General features: G+C 52.5%; 1 protein-coding gene across 1 annotated transcript; it reads right to left on the reverse strand.

Moving 5' to 3' along the window:
* Positions 1-285: 285 nt before the first annotated feature.
* On the reverse strand, positions 286-8,707 carry CLEC3B (C-type lectin domain family 3 member B). The gene is made up of 3 exons (XM_007113712.2): positions 8,448-8,707; positions 4,238-4,336; positions 286-816 (listed from the first exon to the last, which is right to left on the reverse strand). The coding sequence occupies exons 1-3, from the start codon at positions 8,554-8,556 to the stop codon at positions 416-418; spliced, it is 609 nt and encodes a 202-aa protein (XP_007113774.1). The 5' UTR covers positions 8,557-8,707; the 3' UTR covers positions 286-415.
* Between the last annotated feature and the right edge of the window lie 7,109 nt (positions 8,708-15,816).

Genomic DNA, 15,816 nt, shown 5'->3' on the forward strand with positions numbered 1-15,816 from the left:
GGAATCTGGATGAAGGGTATACGGGAATTCTTGCAACTTTTCTGTAAGTGGGAAATCCAATGAAATATAAAGTTATTTAATTTTTAAAAGGCAGCAGCAGTCAGGGGTTCCCTCGTCCCCCCTCTTCTTTTCCTCCTCCCCCTCCTCTGCGCCCAGCTCGCCATCCGTCCGTCACCACCTCCCTACTCGCCTCCTTCTAAGCGACCTCTCCCTGGGCTCCCGGCCGGGCTCCTGGACTCCCCACCCCTCGGACCCGGCACAGACCGCAGCCACTCTCCGCCAAGCTGCACCCACTTTATTTGCAAGAGGAGGCCCCCAGCGCGCGGGGGCGGGGATGCGGGGCGGGAAGGTCCCACGGCCCATTCTTCCGGGGCTCACGATCCCACCCTCCCCTGGCCCTGCCCCTCTCGGCCCGCTAGACGATGGCGAACTGGCAGACGTAGGGCAAGTTGTCCCGGCAGCGCTTGTCGAACCACTTGCCGTTGGCCGCACCGGCCAGGGCAGCGCAGTTCTCGACCTTGCCGCCATCGGGCTGTGCGGTGATCTCTGTCTCCCAGTTCTTGTAGGTGATATGGCCGCCAGTCATGTCCACCCAGGCGCCTTCGGCCGCCATGTCGTTGAAGCCCAGCCAGACCTCGGCCTCACTGCCCACACTCTGCCTCAGGTACTCGTACAGGGCGTCGTTCTCGGAGCCCGTATGCGGGGTGCCCAGGGTGCCCCCTCGCGAGATGCAGTCCTCGCTCGCCTCATGGAAGGTCTTCGCCTGGACGAAGGCCAGAAAGCACTTCATGTGCACCTTGGTACCCTTCAGGCAGACTGGGGCGGGGGGGAGGAGGGGGGAAATGGACGTCACCCAAGGTCTCCGGTTCCGGAGCCAAGAGCCAACCGCCAGCGGCAGTCACACCATCCTCCATCCCATCCCTGTACATCCTGTCCTCCCTGGACAGGCTCCAGACCCAGGCCAGAGGGCTGTGCTCTGGTGGGCACTGATGCACATCTCAGATCCCCATTCAAGAGGTGGTGGAGCCCCTGCTGCTGGGAGTGAGGTCGGCCCCCCTCAGCTGCACACAGCCCCTTCCTCAAAGTCACACCCCTCTCCTGGGTGCCCCATCCAGTGCCCAGGGGAAGAGGTGTAGGGTCATCTCTCCCCCAAGCAGGATAACTCTGAAGGGGCCTTTTAGCTTGGAGGCTCCACAGGGTGGCAGAGGCTGGCCTTGGGCCTGTGCTGCTACTCAGCTCCCCCTCTGCCCAATCTGCTTCCAACCCCTCCCTCCCTTCACAGTTGGGACCCCGGGCTCTCCCTAATAAATGAACTCCATGTCAGAGTGGGCTTCCCGGGAAGCCCAGGTGGAGCCACCTGCCCTGATCTTCCTCCAGCCCCACCCTCCCTAAGATCAAGAAGCTGCAGGGCCAGGGGACATCCCTACCCAGAGCCTAGACCACACTCCAGGTACCCAGGACCCCAAAGCCCTGCCCCAGGGGCCCAAGCAAGCTCCCAGAGTCTTCCAGGGGCCTCTTCTGGGGCGGCGACTGGGAGGACGGAGCTGAGATGGGCAAGCCCCTGGGACAGAAGAGATGGCCCAGGCGGTGGGCCAGGGGCTAGCTCTCTCAGGCATGGAACTCGAGTCCAAGATTCTAAATTTGAATATGGTCTCAAAGGTTGTGATGAAGATATATATTTGGTCAGCTTAGGAGCATAGAATGATTTTACTTAGCAGTTTGGGGTTTTTTTTGTTTTTAATATTTATTTATTTATTTGGCTGCGCCGGGTCTTAGTTGCAGCACACGGGATCTTCGGTGCGGCATGCGGGATCTAGTTCCCTGACCAGGGATCGAACCCAGGCCCCCTGTATTGGAAGCGTGGAGTCTTAACCACTGGACCACCAGGGAAGTCCCAGCAGTTTGTTCTTCAGCTGGGTTTGTAACTTAAATGTTTAGGCAGTTGGGGTACATGCCTCCATTTGTCCTCTTGCTGCTGACCCCAAAAGTGTTAGGGGCGGGTCTGCACTCCACCCCACCCCCATCCCCTCACTCACTCACCCTCTCACTCAGTTGCTTTCACTTAACACACATCTCCATGTCCCCGTGAGCACCTGACACTCCTGGAACTCTGAACTCCGGGCCTGCAGCATCACAGAGGTGTCTTTACTCACAGATGCTGTCCCAAGGCAGCCAGCCCTACCGCGTGCTATCCTGCAGCTCATCCTAGCCGGGTTTCATTGCCCTTCCCAGCCTGGCGCCACACTGCCTTTCCTTCCTGCTGGGGACACTGATACGCCACCAAGACCCCCTTGGGGTGAAGGATTGACTACCCCAGCTGCTGGGAGCGCTGCTGGGAGACAACTCTTAACTCTCAGCCCCTTTGGGGATTGCATCAGCGGAAGACAGCCGCCTCCCCCATGGTGTGCCCCCTTCCCAGAGCAGCCTGCACCCAGTGACTGGCCCATGAGCCCTCTTGCCCCAACTCAGGACAGCTCTGAAGGGCCCTCCCGTCGTCAGGGCTCCCTCTGCAGTTGGCTGAGGCTTTCGTTGAGACGCGCAGGGCACTCTTCCCACTCCTGCGTCCTTCTGTCTCTTCCCTTCCCCAGGTGCTGATCCTGGCTGTGCTCCCTAATAAACCTCCTGCAGGCTAAACTCCACCTCGGGGCCACTTCTTGGGAACCCCACCTGCAACACTCCCTCCAACGTAGTTAGTCCTCAATAAGTATCGGTTCTCAGTGCCTTACCATCGTTACTGACATTTTGTCACTCTGGCCTATTCATGATCCCGTTGATTCTTGCTGGACTTCCATAGCTTTGCTCCTACCGTGCCCTCTGCTTGGAATCCTTCTTTATCTTCCTACACGTGCGGGTTCCAGTGAATGCATTGATTTCATGAATATATTGAGGCTCCCAGAGCAGGACCCCGGCTGGGTCACCTCTGCCTCCTTGTGCCTGGCAGAGGCTCGCTGGGGGGAGGACCTCATGGGTGTTTGCTGATTGGGGGAGGGAAGGGGCAGATGGTGGGAGGGGAGGGTTGCTCCCCTAACCCCTGATTCTCTCAACTGTTCAGTTAGGAGAGCTCAGGAGTGCTTTGTGTGGGGTTGTTAACAAGGTGATTTGCAGGTAGTGGCAGTAAAGGAGAGGGTGATGAGAGGTAGAAGGTCCCCAAGGAGGCCAGGAGCCCGTGAACCTCCTGGCAATCAGCAGACATGGAGGGGGTGTTTAGTTCTCCATATGCCATGGGCTTTGCACGGGGAGGTCCCCACCACATCACCCACCTCAGGAGGCAAGTGGCATCTGGGTTGCATGGTCTTGGCACAAGCACAAATCTTAGACATGAGACCTTAGAGCTTGCCCTGCAAGTCCACCCCCAGCCCTTCGACTTTACAGATGAGGAAACTGAGGCCCTGAACAATACTGTGCTCATTTTTAACATTCCCCCATGTGCTAAGTATTATTGTTAGTCTGTATTCTGTGTTCTCCAGGGCAAGGTCACGAAGAAGTAGGTGAGTTTGAGATGTGTGGAAAATAGAGACAATATGAAAGGAACTTGGTGGAGAGAAAGAGAACAGGTTGCCCAGGCAGGCTGGCCAGGCAGTGCTAGGGCAGGTGGCTACGAGCTGTGTCCCCAGGCTCTGCAGCCATGTATTTTGTCCATCCTGGCTTAGCTGGTTCGTGCAGAGCCAGGAAGACCAAAGCCCACCTTTCCTCACACCCAGCACGCACCAGGCAGGCTGCTTCCATTCCCATCCTAAACTGCACTAACTAGCCAGGTGGGCGTGGCAAAACCAGAACCTCTCTATGCCTCAGTTCCCCTCTTTAAAATAGGGGTGATAAATCCTGCCTCAGCATAATGATGATGATTAAGAGTGGCAGCCTCAGCAAAGCTGCTGACACAGGGAATGAGGCTCACGCCCTGTAGGGGTGTGGGGGCTGGCTGAGCAGAGGGTCTCCTGGAGTTCATTAGGGTTGCCTCTGCTCCACGAGCGCTGCAGGGCTCGCACTTCCAGTGGGCGGTAATGGATTCTTGTGGGAGAGCTTGTTGTCCTTTTGGGACATTGCTGCTTCCTCACGTCAGGGGATCTTCCTGAGAGAAGCAGGCTGAGGAGGGGGCTCCTTGAATCCAGTGCCCTGGACTACAGGGGCCAGCTAGGGCCCTGGTGCTGGCTCAAGGCTACAGGTGGGTTGCTGGCTGCTGGCCTGAGCCCCTCTGTCTGATGTACCCCTGTCTGGAGAGGCCGCCACGTGCACTCACCCGTCTGCAGGGCCTGCTGCTCTTTCAGCAGGGCCACCTCCTGGGCCAGGCTGTCCAGCTGGGTCTTGAGCTCCTCAAGCATCTTCGGGCTCACGGCATCTAGGATGAAGTCAGAAGGAAGTGGGGACAATCACAAACACGTGAGAAAGGCAGTAGGGATTGGGGCAGGGCAGGGACTGGGAGGGGTGGACCACTGTCAGCCACTAGGGGACGAGGGAAACGACTCCCCTCGACCTTGATGTCTTGGCATACTCTGTCTCTCCCTGTCCCTGCTGGTGGTAGTCTAAGTGATCGCTCGTGATTTTCCTTCTGCTGGGGGACCATCCTTCACTTGCTCTTGCTAAAGTGAGACCTGTACTGCATTGTTTAGGAGAGTTTCTGGGATCAGATGGGGTTGGGATTGGCAGGAGCGGGGTGGAGGGTGCAGACAGCTCCTCTGGTGACACCCAACCACCCTCCCAGCTCTAGAGGAGAACAGAGCACAGGAAGCAGGGCCAGGGGCCCTTGAGACCTCCCAGATTCACTTCCCCAGGCTGGAGGAACAAGACACGGACCAAGCAGGGCAGGCGCTCGGCCTGGGGCTGTGTGCAGCAGCACAGGTGAACGTGTGTACAGGCTCTGAGGTTGCATGCATGTGGGTGACCTGGGCAAGTTCCACAGCCTCCCTGAATCCACTGTCCTCATCTGTAAAATGGGATGATAATAGGCCCACCTCCAAGGACTCTGAAGAAGAATAAAGACTGAGAGAAATAAAGCATGTGACCAGCACTGGGCTCATTGTCAGCCCTGTGACGTGGGTAATGTGTCTCTTCTATACCACCACCAATTCACAGACGGGAAACCGAGGCCAGACTGAAGCAACTCGCCTGAACTGGCAGAGCCAGCAGCCCGAACCCGAGTCCACACGGCTCCAAGCTTGTTCTCCCCACGTCCGTGATGGCAGCAGGTTCCTAATGTGAGCGTTCCTGAGCACAAAGGCCCGTTCGGAGCCAGTTATGCATGAGAGGCAGATGTGAAATGTCTTTCTCTGCATGTGTGTGTAAGTTGAGAGCCAAGTGGGTGGACGCCAGTCTTTCTGAAATCCCAGGAGCTTCAGGAAAGGCTGAGCTCAGCTTGGGTAGAGGGTGGGGAAGCGCTTCCATGGTCCATTTGGCTGTGCCTGCATAAAGTCCACGGTATGAGGGGTGAAGCCAGACCTTTGTCCACCCCAGATTCCTTTGCAGGGGAATTGCAGGAAACGTGAGCAAGAAACATACTGGCATATATAGAAATTCATGATGTAACTTACCAAATATGAGGAAATTAACACCCAGATGAGCAAGGCAAAAAAGGGAGTGTTTGGGGCTGGCAAACTAGCCTCACTGGGTTATGTGTGCCTCACAGTGGGCCTCTGCCTCAGTGCTTCACAGCAGCTCTGTACTCAGTCCCGTGATGCACCAGCACAGGGCACCGCGTAAAGTTGTGAAAGTTGGGTACTGCACAAGGGCACTCAGCTGAGGGGACAGGTGGGGGCCCATGTCCAGCCCCTAAGCCTTGCCCTGGCTGTGCTGTTTGACCACATCAGAGAAAGGGATGCTCTTCTATAATTTGTCAGCTCAGAGCAGGGAGCCTTTTGTGATTTGCATCAAGGTGCCCGGGTGTACGAGGGGCCCTCCAGGGACTGGCCAAGGGGCAAGGTGCTAACAGAACTCCACTGAGGAAGGCGTGGGAGTTGGGTGTTTCTGCAGCTCTGGGCTAGGAGTCGGAGCCCTTGTGCTGCCCCTCACTACCTCTGAGCCTCAGATTCCTGATGCATGTTATTGAAATGGATGCCCTCAGGTCCCTGTTCTAAGAGTCTGTGACCCCCTGTGAGGCCACCCTCCCCACCTGAGCTCCTCTGCCAGGTGTGGCCACGTGGCCCCTGGAGCTCCAGCTGCCCAAGCCCTCCCTGCCTCACGTCTGGCTGACCCCCATACAGCTGGCTCAGGCCACACCCCACACCAGGGGCAGATGAGCTCCCAGAAGCAGCCTGGGCTCTCCCCCTTCTCATCCCACCCTGGGGGCCAGCATGGGGGCATAGCACATGCTGTCCTTTCCTCCCCTCGTCCATCCTGCCAGCTTCTTCTCCACCACTCAGCGGGCACTGAGGGGTCTCCTTGGGCACGACTGTCCCTCCTCCGGACACCCTCCCCCACTTTTGTGCACTGGCCCCTATGACTAGGTTGTTCCTTTGATTCCCAGTCCTAGCTGCTCCCAGGAATCACTGGAGACTGGTGGGAAAGGCAGATGCTGGGGCCCATTCCAGGCCCATGATCCAGCATTTCTGGGGGTGGGTCCCAGGTGCCTGGATTTTAATGTATTTCCCAGATGATGCTGATGATGCCTGAGGGAGAACCACCGTGGTTCTCAAATTGATTCCCATCTTAAGAGCAGGGATGCTGATTGTCTGCTAGAGTGTTCGGCACGTATAGTGGCCCCTACCTGGAGAAAGGGCTCTGTAAGCATGTGTGGGGTAGGTGGGCAGCAGGTCGAAGGAAGAAAAACCAAGCTGCAGTGGGTTTCAGCAAGAGGCAGGGCTGGACAGGACACTCCACGCTTGCTCTGTCAGCTGTTCTGCGGGCCTCCAGAGTCCTGGACCTCCATGGGCCACCTCCGTGGGGACCGCATGGAGCTAGGGTTCAAGTGTGACAGCTGCAGAGGACCAGGGCATTGTCTGGTTTGACCTTCTTGTCCATATGATCAAATACATGATTAAATAAATACATACTAAATCTTTGGTAAACTTGAGAAATTAGCAACTATTTTCCACATTCAAAAATTCTCTTATTTGCCTTTGGAACTGTGTATCCTTTACAGAGAACATCCTTGGTGGCAATTTCAGCTAACATTCGTGGACACACCATGCACGCTGTGAGTCTTCTTTTTTTTAATGAACGTTTTGTAAAAGGTAATATAGCCATATAACTTTAAAAAACCCAAACAGTTCAAAACGTCAGAGTCTCCTTCCCAATCAAGTCTGCCCTTAGCTCCCTAGTTTTTCTTCTCAGAGGTAATCACTGTTACTAACTCTTGTGGATCCTTCCAGAAAATTCTATGCATATACAAGTAAACATATATTTTTATATAAGTCCCTTTTTCAAAACCAGCGTCAGCACAGTATCCATTCAAAGTATTGAACTTTTTGTTGTTTACTTTATGAACTGAACCTTGGGGATTATTTCCTATCAGCACCCAGATCTACCCATTCTGTGTTGCAGGCCTGTGGGTCTCCATGGTCCTAATGTGCCCTATGTACATCGTCCGTGACCAGTGGGCAGCTGTCCATTTACAGAAGAGGCTCAGAGAGGGGCCTGAGGGCGGCCCATGCCCCATCTGCCTTGCCTTTTCTGTGCTCTTGGCCCCAGCCACCTGTTTCTCTGCTTAATCAGCACTCTCATCCCCTGGAACTCTCTCCTCGCCTTGGAGCCCTGTGGGCGGTGACAGCCCCGTTCACTGCCATGGCATTTCACTAATGTCTCAAAACAGCCCGCGGTGACCTCACTGCAGGCAGGGCTCCAAGGGCAGGCCTTGCTGAGGCCAAGGCAACCCAAGGACACCCCAAACCCAGAGGCAACAGAGGGAGAGCAAAGCTGCCTCCACTATCCTAGTTTGGGTTTGAACATTTTTATTTCCTCGAGGCTGTGATACACTATAGAACTAAGAATTAACTTGTTCCTCCCACCCCCGCCGCCGTGCATCAAGTGTATCCTATGTTCCAGACACTTCACATGTTTTCTATCGTTAAATCCTCACAACCAGCGTTGTGAGCAAATGCCACAATCCCTATTTTACAGTTGAGAAACCTGAGGTTTGGAGATGACAAGGCAAAGCCTGCCAACACTCCTGATGAGAGTCAGACATCTCCAGACTTCTGAGCCAAAGGTTTGATTTCTGTAAAATATTGGGGTGGTGGGGGAGTGGATGTCAGTTTAGGTGATCTGGAAGCTTCTTTCCGATTCTAAGAGCCAGTGACTCTTACAGTTTTGACAACTGCCCCTGCTGCTGGAGGACTCTCCCAGGTCCCAAAGGGTCCTTCATTGAAGTTCCCTGGACTCATGGAGAAGGAAAGTGAAGGAGGGGAAGGAGAGTGAGGGCCAGCAAAGGAGAGGGAGACCAGCTCCCTGGAGGATGGGGAGGGGCCCCACCCTGGGAGGGGCCCCACCCCGGGGAGGGGCCCCACCCCCCTCCTTACCTTTCTTAACATTTGTAGCCTTCTTGACCTTGGAGGTAGGTGTCTCGGCAGTGACCTGGGTCAGGAGGGAGAAGAGGCAGAGGAGCAAGTAGGGCCCCCAGAGCTCCATGCTGCTGCACCGGCTGGGGCTGCTGCTGCCGCCTGCGGTGGGCCTGGGTCAGAGAGCACTGGCGGCTGTGGCCTGGGCTGCACGTCTTAAGGCAACTGCCACGACGACCTCTGTCCAGGAAACCCTCCCAGAGTTGGCTGCGGGAGTGCCAAAAAAGCTTGCAAAAGGAGGAAGCCCTTGGAGCCACAGAGCCTCGCTGCCCGGGGAACACCCACCCAGCATCCTGGCCCCGCCTTCTAAAACAGAGTCATTATTTTCTAGGATTCTGAAAAATACACGCTAGTTGTCATAGCTCACATCTGCTGAGTAGTTACCTTGGGCAGGTGCTGGGTCATACTTTTCCCTGGCCTTGTGGAGGCCTCACACCAGCAATATGAGGGAAGTGCTGTCATTTCCCCATTTTACAGTTGAGGAAACTGAGGCTCAGTGAGGTTAAGGGAACCCCAGCTACCCAGCTGTAAGGGGCAGCGCCAGTATTTGACCCCAAGCGGGGTGACTCTAGAATGGTCACACAATGATGTCTCCTTACAGAGTGAGCTGAGGGTGACTGCTGGATTGTCTAGAATGTTTGCTGTGATTCTTTTGTAGTTCTGTCTCTATGCACTTGATCTATCTTTGGTTAAAAATACAAGGGGGTCCTCTCCTTTTTTCACTTTCTGTTTCTCAACTATCCCGTCTTGAAGCAGAGGTGAGCACGGTGGGTGAGCAGAGTGGTGTCAGAGATGGAGCGGGGAGAAAAGAATGTCCCCGTGAGGAGCAGCGTGGTGTGGGGTGTCAGGGTGCAGCAGGGTGGAGGGGGGCACCCCCAGGGGAGCAGAGGTCCTACATGGAGTGTTGGAGTCCAAGCGAGGAGAAGAGGTGGTCCACATGGGAGAGCGGGTGGTGGCAGAGGTGAGAGAGTGGTTACATACAGGGGCACCCATCGAATAAGTACATTTATTAAAGACCATGGGAACCAGGTTTCTCATTGTCAGAAAAGGGAGGTACAAATACAGAGAGAAAACTAGAATGAATCCTATGGTGTAGGATTAAAATTGGAGCTATTGGTGTACAGTTGTGGACGTTGACACGTAAAGAGGAATCTATAAATGTCAATGGAAATGTGCACATCAGTCTGCCAGCTGTCTGGGTGGAGCAGCAATGCCTCCCAAGCCTCGAGCACTCCTGGCATCCAAGTGCCACCTTCTATAATAAATACAGCTTTCCACTAAAAGGAACCAGAGCACCTTGGAGAAATGGCTGATTCCAGGGCTGGGGCAGGAAAAGTAGAAAATGAGCCCAGAACAAGTTGTTTTGCCAAAAAGCAAGGAATTATTTAAAGAAGGATGGGAACGTGCCAGGACACAGAGCCAGCTTGAAGGAGCTTCTTGGGGCCCAAATCAGGGACAGTTTGAACATCAAAATAGTGACAGTAACAGCAAAACAGGAAATCATGAGCATACACAGATATAAATAAATAAGCGAATACACTGCAAGTCTGATGAGCAATGGGGTATTTTCATCGTCTCAGATTACTTGCCCACAAAATACTTATTAATTACAAAGAGGAAAGAGACACCTCGCAGTGGAGAAGCCTGGAAGATGTCACTTGAATGAAGTGACCAAAGTAAGCATCGTCAGTAATGGGCCAAATGGAGAGCCTGCAGCACCTGAGCGCCTGATGGGCTGCGGTGAGGAGAATGCGGCATCACCTCTGTGAGACTCCTGCCGAGGAAACACCACACTAGCCCAACTGAGGGGCTTTCTACAAAACAACTGCCCAGCAACTTTCAAAACTGTCCAGGACATGTCTGAGGAACTGTTTCAGACTGAAAGAGATTGCAGGCACAGAGCAACAAACAACGTGTTTGGACCAGACCCTTCCACTCTCATGGACGCCCTTGGGACAACTGGAGAAACATGATGGGTCTGAGGAGCACGTGGTAGGGATGTACCCCTTGGATGTTACTGTCCAGTTTGGATGGTGTGTTGTGACTACGGACGAGAGTGGCCTTGTCAGTAGGAAACATGCACTAAAGCACAACCTTTGGGCATCAGGTCGACAACTCACTTGAAAATGGCTCAGGGGAAAAATATTCTTTGTACTGTAGTTGCAGATTTTCTGTGAGCTTTAGATTGTTCCAAAAGAAAATGCAGTGCTATGTCATTCAGGCTTTTCTTCCAGGGACCCCGCCTTGCCCCATCTGATTTGGGGAGGGATGAGCCTGCAGCCCAGCCTGGCTGACCTCCCGCTGTGGTCCCCAAGGGCAGGAGCCTGGGGCAGGCAGCAGGCACTGTGTGTGGCCCTTTCTGTCAGGGGCCATTCCTCACGTTCTCAGAGTGGGAGAGGGTTTTATATTCACAGCTGGCCCCTCAGTGGGACGGTTTAGGGCCGAGGATTATGCAACCTAACAGGCAGGGAGCCTTGCTTCCTGGAACTTTGGGTGGGTAGCACATGGCAAGAGAAAATTACAATTCTTTTTTCCTTTTTAAAACTCCATTGCTTTCTTGATTTTCTCACCTCAGCTCTTTGGCAGCAGGGAAGTGGGAGGAGTTTGTTTCCAAGTATGAGGCCAGGACAGGCCGTGCCCTGGCTATGCTGGGGAGGAGGTCCCAGAGAAGCTCTGCTTTGGCCGTTCAGAAACCCGGAAACCCCCTGCTCTAGGTGTCATCCCACAGGAGCCACACAGGAGCCAGGCTGTGTCAGGACCCGCCTGGAACTGTTCTTGCCCCGTCGGTCCCTCATTCACTTCACAATGTGCCCAGGCCTCTGTGAGGCCCTGGGAGTGCAATGTGCGGGGCCCTCTGTGCCAGTGGGACTGAGGTGGGCCTCAACAAAGGCAAGTGGCCCACCGTCCCTCAACCTTTGAGCTAAAAAGCAGACGGGAAGAGGCCACCTGGTTTAACCACCACTCGATATGGGCTGTCCTTTTCCATTGACCCTGTCAGATGTCTCCACGTGCTTGCTTAAATCCTTCCTGGGACGAGCAGCTCATTACTCTGCAAAGCAGCTGGTTCCATCATTAGACGCTCAGCTTGTTATAAAGTCCCCCTGTGGTGAGGCAGGCAGGCCTCCGAAACATCACCCTGTGGTCCCTGGTGCCGGCCTCTGGAGCAGTCATTTAAGAGGCCAGCAAATGTTTGCAACTGGCCTTCCTGTCCCTCTTTGACTGTCTCCTCTCCGTGTTCCTTCCCTGCTTCCTCCCAACTTTTGCTCTGAGATATGGTTCCTGGACTTCTTTATCTTCCCCAAAATCACCTTTGGATAGAATTCTGCTTGTCACTGTCCTCGCTGTGGTGTGCGTATTCTCAAGCAGTCTGCCGTGGGCAGGGGCCTGTGCCTCCTGTGGTCCGAATGGACACGCTGTTCAGAACCCACCTCTCTGTAGCCACCATGCCTCATTTGCTGCCAGTGTTAATAAGCTTATGGCCATTGAACCCCCGAGTCCTCTTGTCCACCCCCAGCTCTCCCTGGCCAGGTGAGAACCAGCACTGCAGCCACCGCCAGTGGACTCACCAGCAGCCCCGGTGAGGTCTACGGATTTCATCGTCCCAGCGTAAAAGATCTTCTGGTGGCACCATCCTGGAGGCCTCTACCAGCCAGGAGGGCAGCAAGTGGGGGTGGTTTCAGCCAGGAGAACGATGCTGGGTTAATGTTCACGAATGACCCACCTTCGAGGAAAAGCCTGTGAGCTAACACACCACCCTCAGGGCCCAGTCTTTTCACATCAGTTTCCCTGCACGAAGAATCATCTTGACAATAAAGCCAGAGGCAGAAAAATCTGAAGAGAGCTCTAAAAGGCACATTTCAGGTTTCAAGTGGTTTTTTTTTTCCCTCCAAAGCTGTTGGCAGTCTGAGTATATAAAACAAGCTCTGGCCACCCCACCCATGTCAGCCCAAACAACATGAAAGCTTCTGGCCCAACATGGAACCATCCCCCACCCCTACCCTCTCCCTGCACAGATGTTTCCTTTTAGCTCCACTGGCCCTGTATCAACAGAAATGGGGCCCCGCCTATGGAGCAGAGAATTTCCACACTCTCTCTTAAAAGGTAAGAACATCCAGGGTGCACATCTCCAAGAATATTGCAAGGGCAGTCTTGGCCCTTTGTCAGAACCAAAGACAAATGGCCTGTTACCATGGTCTCAATGACCATTAGGAAAGTCATTTGCTCCTTTCTGAACTCTTTTTGACAACCTTGTTGTCATTCATTCAGCAAGTATTGCCTCTGTCCTTGTGTGCCAGGCCCTGGGGCACACAGTACTGGGGGAGGCAATACCCCACCTAGCCGAGTTCTTGGCTCCATGGGGCCACGTTCCTTGTTGTTTTGTCCCTAAAGGTCAGCAGTATCCTAGTGGAAAGAGAACTGGGAGTCCTGCATTCTAAATGGAGCTCAGACACCTGGCCCTTGTGTCTTCTGGGGCAAGTTATTCGAGACCCAGATTCCTCTTTCATAAAATAGGGCAATAATCTCTGCCTACACAATGGGATTCTTGTAAGGAGCATGTGGAGACCCTGGGTGTGAGGCAGCTGGGCCACCTGCAAAGGTGTGGGAAAGGAGGACTGGTGAGAGAAGGTGCACGGCCCTCAGAGATCCCTGGCCTCTGTCCACCGCTTTACTCCTTCCACTCCAGGGCTGAGACAGTAAATGACCTGACTTGTAAGTTTGGGAAGAGTAAACTGGGCGTGTGGCCGTTTTGCTCTTACCTGATGTCTTCAGCTATAATGGCTCACACAGGAAGAAACAGAAAATCTGATTAGTTTTGTAGGATACTATAGATTTCCATCTGCCTTTTTGACACCTGCCCCTCGACCCCTCCACAAATGGCCTTAAAATTCAACAAATCTAAACCCAGTTGTGCATTTAGGGATCCTGAAGTTTCCAAATTATCACACTAGCCCTGCACAACCTCACTAGTTAAGTTTTGCTGGTTTCTCTTTTTCCCCTCATGGAACTCCTCATAGAGCCCATGTCCAGAATCTGCAGATGCCCCCAGGGAATGAAATGACTGGTGACAGACTGCTCCCTTCTAAGGCTCTCTCCCTTCTCTGGAATTTTTCAGAGAACAAGCTTTTGGTTTCATTGATTTTCTCTATTGATTTTCTGATTTCAATTTCACTGATATCTATATTGCTTTAATTTTTATTATTTCTTTTCCTGTGCTTACTTTGGATTTAAGTTGCTCTTCTAGTTTCCTAAGGTGGAAGCTCAGATGATTGATTTTAGATCATTCTTCTTTTCTAATATATGTATTCAAGGCTATAAATTTCCTTCTAAGCACTGCTTTTGCTACAACCCACAAATTTTGATAAGTTGTGTTTTCGTTTTCATTTAGTTCAAAATACATAATTTCATTTGAGATTTCTTCTTTGACCCAGGTGTTATTTAGAAGTTTGTTGTTTAATCTCCAAGTGTTTTGGGATTTTCTGGCTATCTTTCTGTAATTGATTTCTAGTTTAATTCTATTGTGTTCTGAGAGCAGATCAGTGTGATTTGTTTTATTAAATTTGTTAAGGTGCATTTTATGGTCCAGAATGTGGTCTATCTTGGTGAATGTTCCATGTGTGTATCCAGCTGTTGATGGACGCAGCAGTCTATAGATGTCCGTTATGTCCAGCTGACTGATGGTGTCGCTGAGTCCAAATATGTCCTTACCAATTTCCTGCCTGCTCCATCTGTCCATTTCTGATAGAGGGATGTTGACGTCTCCAGTTATGATAGTGGGTTCATGTATTTCTTCTTGCTGTTCTATCAGTTTTTACCTCATGTATTTTTTTTTTAAAACATCTTTTTTTCTTGTGTGCGTTGGGTCTTCGTTGCTGTGCGTGGGCTTTCTCTAGTTGTGGCGAGCGGGGACTACTCTTCATCATGGTGTGCGGGCTTCTCATTGCAGTGGCTTCTTGTTGCAGAGCACGAGCTCTAGGTGCACCTGTGCCTAGTAGTTGCAGCACGCGGGCTCAGTGGTTGTGGCTCCGCGGGCTCAACAGTTGTGGCTCGCAGGCTCTAGAGCGCAGGCTCAGTAGTTGTGGTGCGTGGGCTTAGTTGCTCTGCGGCATGTGGGATCTTCCCGGACCAGGGATAGAACCTGTGTCCCCTGCATTGGCAGGCGGATTCTTAACCACTGCGCCAGTAGCGAAGTCCTGCCTCATGTATTTTAATGCTCTGTTAGGCGTATACACATTACAGATTTTTATGTCCTCCTGGATAACTGATCCCTTTATCATTATGTAATGTTCCTCTTTATTCCTGATAACTTTCCTTGCTCTGAAGTCTCCTCTCTCTGAAATTAATATAGCTGTTCTAGCTTTCTTTTGATTAATGTTACCATGGTTTATCTTTCTTCCTCCATTTATTGATACTTTTAATCTATATGTCTCATATTTAAAGTAAGCTTCATATAGCTATATTAATTTCTCTGGATTTGCCTGTTGGTCTCTCTGATTTGGGGAGCAGTGGTTGCCCTGTGACCTCACTTCTCTTACAGATCTAAGAAGCATTGTTGCTTTTTCAGTTTATTCGGTTCTGGTATCTCCTCATTTACTTCAGGTGCTGGCCAGGTCCAACTTCAGGGGCTATCCCAGCAGTGAATTAGGACAGCTTCAGACCTCCTTGCTAGGACATTAAACCCCCTGTTCAGCCCTGGCCCTGGTCCAACACCCTCAGATCCACTCCCACTTCTATTTCCTTGGTACCTGCCAAGCCAGGTCTTGCAATTATTTTGATGAGTAATATCTTTCTTCGCATGGCAGGGACTGCATTTCCCTGCTCAGGATGGGCTGTAATCAGACCCTAGTTATGGGTCTGGAGCCAATGAAGGAAGGTGGGGCAGAGGTTGACAATTATCACCTTGTGAGACATCTGCCTCAGTACAGTCCTTGCATGGGAACTGGTATAGTGTTTCTTTTGGGAAATGGCTGCTCTCCTTTAGCTAGGGGTGGGGGCTTCTTCTGCCTGCCTAAAGCGTTCTGGGGAAAATGAGGGACCAAGATCCTGTCTTTATCCCAGGTCAGAGGCCCTTTCTTCCTGAGGAAAGCCCTGTCTCTGGCAAAGGAACCTGCCAAGGATGCACCTTCAGGCTCCTTTGCAGCTCTGCCATTCTTGCACAAGCAGTGATACTGGCATGAACTTCTTTATACTTCATGTTTTTACTCTCCTTTGGTTACATGTCCAGAAGTGGAGTTTCAGGTCAGCGGGCATGAAATTTTTAAGACTTTTCACACCCACTGCCAGATCATTTCCAAAAAGTTTTGAATAGCACAGATTTACGCTCAACTGGCAG

This window comes from Physeter macrocephalus, chromosome 18 (assembly GCF_002837175.3).
Source record: "Physeter macrocephalus isolate SW-GA chromosome 18, ASM283717v5, whole genome shotgun sequence".
NCBI lineage: Eukaryota > Metazoa > Chordata > Mammalia > Artiodactyla > Physeteridae > Physeter > Physeter macrocephalus.

What these genes read in the sequence shown, in the direction of transcription:
- CLEC3B (XM_007113712.2), bottom strand. Translation starts at nt 8,556, where the DNA reads ATGGAGCTCTGGGGGCCCTACTTGCTCCTCTGCCTCTTCTCCCTCCTG. An exon ending in GGCTACAAATGTTAAGAAAG is followed by an intron (nt 4,337 to 8,447) that starts GTAAGGAGGGGG and finishes ACTTCATCCTAG; the next exon opens with ATGCCGTGAGCCCGAAGATG. An exon ending in GCAGCAGGCCCTGCAGACGG is followed by an intron (nt 817 to 4,237) that starts GTGAGTGCACGT and finishes CCCCCGCCCCAG; the next exon opens with TCTGCCTGAAGGGTACCAAG.